This window comes from Phaseolus vulgaris, chromosome 1 (assembly GCF_051622355.1).
Source record: "Phaseolus vulgaris cultivar YP4 chromosome 1, ASM5162235v1, whole genome shotgun sequence".
In the NCBI taxonomy this organism is placed as follows: Eukaryota; Viridiplantae; Streptophyta; class Magnoliopsida; order Fabales; family Fabaceae; genus Phaseolus; species Phaseolus vulgaris.
In genome coordinates, this window is record NC_143498.1 from 21249801 (window position 1) to 21255402 (window position 5602).

At 40.1% G+C, this 5602-nt stretch overlaps 1 protein-coding gene across 1 annotated transcript; it reads right to left on the minus strand.

Moving 5' to 3' along the window:
- Window positions 1–806: 806 nt before the first annotated feature.
- Window positions 807–3117, minus strand: LOC137813682 (pentatricopeptide repeat-containing protein At2g20540). The gene has a single exon (XM_068616059.2). It carries the CDS (start codon window positions 2993–2995, stop codon window positions 1598–1600), a length of 1398 nt encoding a protein of 465 aa, XP_068472160.1. The 5' UTR covers window positions 2996–3117; the 3' UTR covers window positions 807–1597.
- Window positions 3118–5602: the final 2485 nt, after the last annotated feature.

Here is a 5602-nt window from a genome sequence, read left to right on the forward strand (position 1 = left end):
ACGCCCAAGTCAGTGACCGAACCACCAAATACTAAGAGCAAGAACACTCTAGAACTCTCAAGGAACCGTGTAATGTTCTCTCTCACAGTATGCTCAAGAACTCGCAAGCGTAAAGAGTATAATCTGAACGTGCGTACCTCAAAAGTTCGTTGGGGAACCCTTAAATACCTGGTTACTTTCTCTCTCCTGGCAGTTACAGACTTGGACACGTGGCTCGCATCCAGTCGTACACGTGCCATCATCTGGAGCCTCCTTGACTTGGGCGCTGCGTCTGACTCTCTTTTTGGCTAAGTTACTTATGCATGGTACTACCCAGTGCATAGCTAACTTGGGAGTGCAATCTCTACTGGAACGGGCGAGTTAGGGTGCCTTCGTATACCTTCCCTGTGGTCTCGCCGGCCGCCTTCATAATCTGCACCACCTTCATCTCTGGCGATGTGCTTGCTCTGGCGATCTCCAATCACTTGGTCGCCTGAGTTTACATCTGGCGACTTCATCTTTAACCCGGTGATCGCCGATTCTGGTATGCTGGAGATCGGAACACGCCAACTTGATAACTGGCGACTTGACGAGCCCCCCGACTTCCTTCCCCTCTGCCAACCTGGCGCCTTGTCAACACGCCTATACTGTAGCTGGATGCCACGTCATCACTTCCGACTACCAGGGCGGTACAGGTTTCAAAACCAAGCACACTGAAATATCCTTTTGTATTGTTCCTGCTCATGTAGTTCTCAACAAAATGACATCTGTATTGACTAGTAGTGCTCGATCCAGATGTTGATAAACAACTCAAAAAAGATAATTAAAATAGAAGGAATATTTTCATTGTTAACATACGCAAATACCAATAAAAGTTGTTGAGAATAAAAGTAGTTAGCACCCGAAAATAAAGGTGCACGTAAACAATATGTTTTTCTATTATGATTATATGTTTTTTATTGAGATTATATTCTCCTTATTGAAATCTTACTATGGTAAGATTAGAGAAAACCGTTGAAGGAATATCTTTAAAAGGGGCTTGAGACCCCTAGTAAAGGTATGTTGTTTCTGAATACTTGAGACTGAATCTGATTTGATATTTTTGGATCTCTCACTGACTTGATCGTCAAAGTGTGATCAACGGGTAGTGTCTCCTTTGATCCAGTGGAGCACCAAGTACCTCAAAGCACTAATTGGAGACAAATCAGAGGAGGAATTTGTCCATTCAATCTACCCGAGGTCAACCGACGAGAACAATCTCCTTGAACCTATCGCAGTATACTTACGTTGTTGCATATCATTATGTGGTATTCTTAAAATCCAACTTTGTGATACAGCAGAAGTGTAGCAACACTTCTTCATTTAGCACCATGACTAGGATGTGATAATATATCATTTTGTGGTATTCTTAAAATCCAACTTTGTGATACAGCAGAAGTGTGGCAACACTTCTTCATTTAGCACCATGCATCAGTTACTTTAAAAATGACTGCATCAGTTGATCATGAAGTGCGCACCAGTGTATTTCACTTCCTCGCCTTTTGGTAAAAATGAAAGAATCAATTTCTTTCCACAGTGAACAGTCTTTGCTATTATACACAAGGCATGACGAGAAACTCTAAGTGGCGACAAGACTCCATCCTGGCACTTTCTTGAGTTTCTCTTTTTTCATTGTCTTCCTCAGTCTCAAAACTTCCTGCCATTGTCCGGCCTCTGCATACATATTAGACAAAGCAACATGAACACCGTGATTTTGTGGTTCCAAAGCAATAATTTCCTTCACCAGTCTTACAGCAACCTCAGTATTGCCACTACTCTTGCTAGCTGCCAACAAAGCTCCAAAAATGACCACATCAGCCTTCCACGGCATTCCTTTCACCAGCTCCTCTGCCTCCAGCAACCTTCCTGCTCTCCCTAGAAGATCAACCAAGCATCCATAATGTTCAATCTTCGGCTCAATTCTATACACCAACTTCATCGAACGAAAAATTTCACGACCAACATCAATCAAGCCAGCATGACAACAAGCCGACAAAACTCCAACAAAGGTGACACCATTAGGACAAACAACCTTCTCCCTCTTCATCTTCTCAAACAAACCAAGAGCATCTTCCACATGTCCATGAGCACCCAACCCACATATCATAGCATTCCATGTAACAACATTCCTCTCTGGCATTTCATCAAACAACCTCCTAGCCTTTGCAATCTCCCCATTCTTGGCATACATGTAAACCAACGCCGTCCCAAGAATCACCCCATCTCCAAGTCCAACCCCTTTCACCTTCACAAAGCCATGAATAATTTCCCCAAACTCAAGATAACCCGACCGAGCACACGCAGACAATACCGAAGCCAGGGTAGCACCACCGGGCTCAAAGCCCGCCCCAACCATCTCATTAAAAAGCTTCAAAGCCTCGTTGGAGCGGAAATTCTGAGCGTACCCACAAATCATAGTGGTCCAAAGACTCAAACTTCTCTCGGGCATTTCATCAAACAAGTGGCGGGCATCGATCCAATTGCCCGAAACCGAGTAACACCGGACCAAGGCGTTAGCCACATGCAAATCGGAAGCCAACCCGAACTTCATGACGTGGACGTGGAGTTGTTTGCACGCTGGGAGGTTGCGCAATTTGGAGCATGCTTTGAAGAGGAAGGGGAAGGTGTGTTTACCGGGGAGAACTCGGTTGCGGCGCATGGCGAGGTAGAGAGAGAGCGCGTGGAGCGCATTGGGCTGGGCGCGGATGAGGGTGTTCCACATAAAGGAGTTGGGGTGGGGTGCGGAATGGAAGATTCTGGAAGCGTGGGAGAGGTCGGCGAAGGGGGAGAGGGCGCAGGAGGAGAGCAAGCGGCTGACGGCGAAGGGATCGGAAGTGACGACGGCGGAAACGATCATCTGGGCGTGAAGCTGCTTGAGCTGGTCCAGGGTGGTGCAGTTGTCGGCGAGGAGTGCCAGAGTGGAGAGGCTTCTAAGCAGTGATGATGGAGAACGGGATTGCAGTTTTGGGGCTAACATTTGAAGACGACACTATAGTAATGCTGCTCAATTCTTAGCAGCTCGGTTAGGCAGGCGAAAGGAAGAGGGAAACATTTTAGCGTCTTTCAACTTCCGAAACGTTAGGAGGGATATGGAAAATGATTTAAGTAATTTTTACTTTGGATATGGATGGTGCTTCACTTTTTAACTTCATGCATTTCAAAATTAAACATGCAAGATGTTAAAAAAAATGAGATTATAAATTATATATAACAATACATTAAAACTAGTTAATGCTATTTTCACGTCCAAAACATTGCTAAAGATATTCCACAAATTATTGTAAATGTTGTCAATATTGATGTCTCTTTTACTAGATATGTAATAAAATTATTTGTAAATAGAATGCACACAAAAAATAATGATAAAAAATTAGGTATATTATTAGTTGACATATCGTTGTCTTTATTATTATATTTGGAATTATTCAATTGATGAGTCAACTCTAAATCTTTGAGACTTATTAAAAATACTTAAAATTTTAAGATAATAAAAAATATCATGTTTTAACGTCTCTAATAGAATTGCTAAGTGTATAATAGGTTACATAAGTCTTTGAGATTGAATAATCAAAAGTAAATGTAGTCTATAGATAGACTGGATAAAGAAAGACTTCATACAAAGTCTAAAATAACATTATATGTATGTAAAAAGACTAAATAGAGTTCACATCAAGTGCTAGACACGATACAATCGAGGTAGACTAGACAAAATTTATAAAAGCATTAGATGCAAGTGTGTAGACCAAATGAACATATAAAAGTGCTATGCAGAATGCATATAGATTAGACAAAGTTTGAAAAAGCATTAGACATAAGAACATGAAGATCAGACAAAGTCTACATAAAAACGTTAAACAGAATAATAGAAATACTAGATGTGTGTCTAAAGAAGTGTAAGACGTAACATACGAAGACAAGACACATATTCACAATAGTGGACAAATCCAATGAATAGAAATCATAAGAGGCATTCTTCAATGTGAAAATGTCTCTCTAAGTTTCTGTCCGATGGACAAATTCTGGAATATTTGAACTAGGTGCCTATGAGAATGAGGATGAATGGAAGGATTTATTGTAGGTTGGTGGATGGTTCAGACATTACCTTTGCATTCCTTGTTGGTCATGGGTGATGTGGTGGTCAGTGAGCTTCCTCCCATAATAAGTGGTGATGAGTGCATCAATAAGTTGTGATCCCTGTAATACTTTTTGTACACATTCTGTAATTTTTTGAATTGAGTACTTATGAGTATGATGATGGATGGATGGAATTATTGGAGGTGGTTGGATGGTCCAGAGGTTACTTTGCATTCCAAGTTGGTCATGTGTGATGTCGTTTTTAGTGGGTTTCCTCCGATAATGAGTAGTGATCAGTGCATGAATAAGTGGTCATCCCTGTAATACTTTCTACACATAGTAAATAATATTTTTGGAATTCACTTAGTTTGGTCAATGTTGTAGGTATTTTATTGTCACAGTTTTCATCGTAAGTGGTGATGCCTGTTTAAGTAAGTGGCGAACCCACCATAAGTTTATGCCCAATGAACGAATTCTATAATTTTTATAGTGGGTACTTTTGAGTATTATGATGGATGGATAGACTTATTGTAGGTGAGTGGATGGTCCAAAGATTACCTTTGTATTCCTAGTTGGTCATGTGTGATGTGGTGGTCAGTGGGTTTTCTCACATAATAAGTGGTGATCCTTGTAATACTTTCTACACATAATACATAATGTTTTGGGAATTGACTTAGTTTGGTCTAGATTTCAGTTGTTTTATTTTTACAATTGTCATCGTAAATGGTGATCCCTATCTAATTAAGTGGTGAACCCACCATATGTTTCTGCCCTATGGATAAATTCTGGAATTTTGTAATTAGATACTTGTGAGTATGAGGATGAATGGATGAACTTATTCTAGGTGGATGGATTATCCAGAGGTTACCTTTGAATTCCTAGTTAGTCATGGGTGATGTGGTGGTGAGTGAGTTTCTTCCCGTAAAAAGTGATCGTTGGAATACTTTCTACACACAGTCATAATGTTTTAGTAATTGACTTAGTTTGGTCTAGACTACAGTTTTTGTATTGCCACAATTGTCATCGTAAGTGGTGATCCCTATCTAATTAAGTTGTGAACCTACCATAAGTTTTTTCCCAATGCACGATATGTGTAGCATACTGAACAAGTTTTCGACATTTTTAGCTTACTGTTGTTCTTCAGTGGGGTGGTGCATGAGGTCTGTGTGAAGTCATCCAGTGGAAGATACCAAAGTGAATTTCTCTAGTGTCATTGTTAGTAATATACAATTATCATAGTGGACCAATCGAACATGTAGTTTTGTACATAAACAAACTCAGTTCACCTCTTTCATCATTCTTTGTGATCACTGTGCAAAAACTTACACCAGGTCACCACATCCTAAACCATTTTTTAATGACCAACACCATGATCTCAACCATATATGAGTCCAATTAGCCAGTACTATCTTATTTAATCACTTAAATATGAGCAAAGATCGTAATTTTATGCAAGAAAAATACTTTATACAACATAAATATTGATAAAATAAATTTAGTTAAATCCATA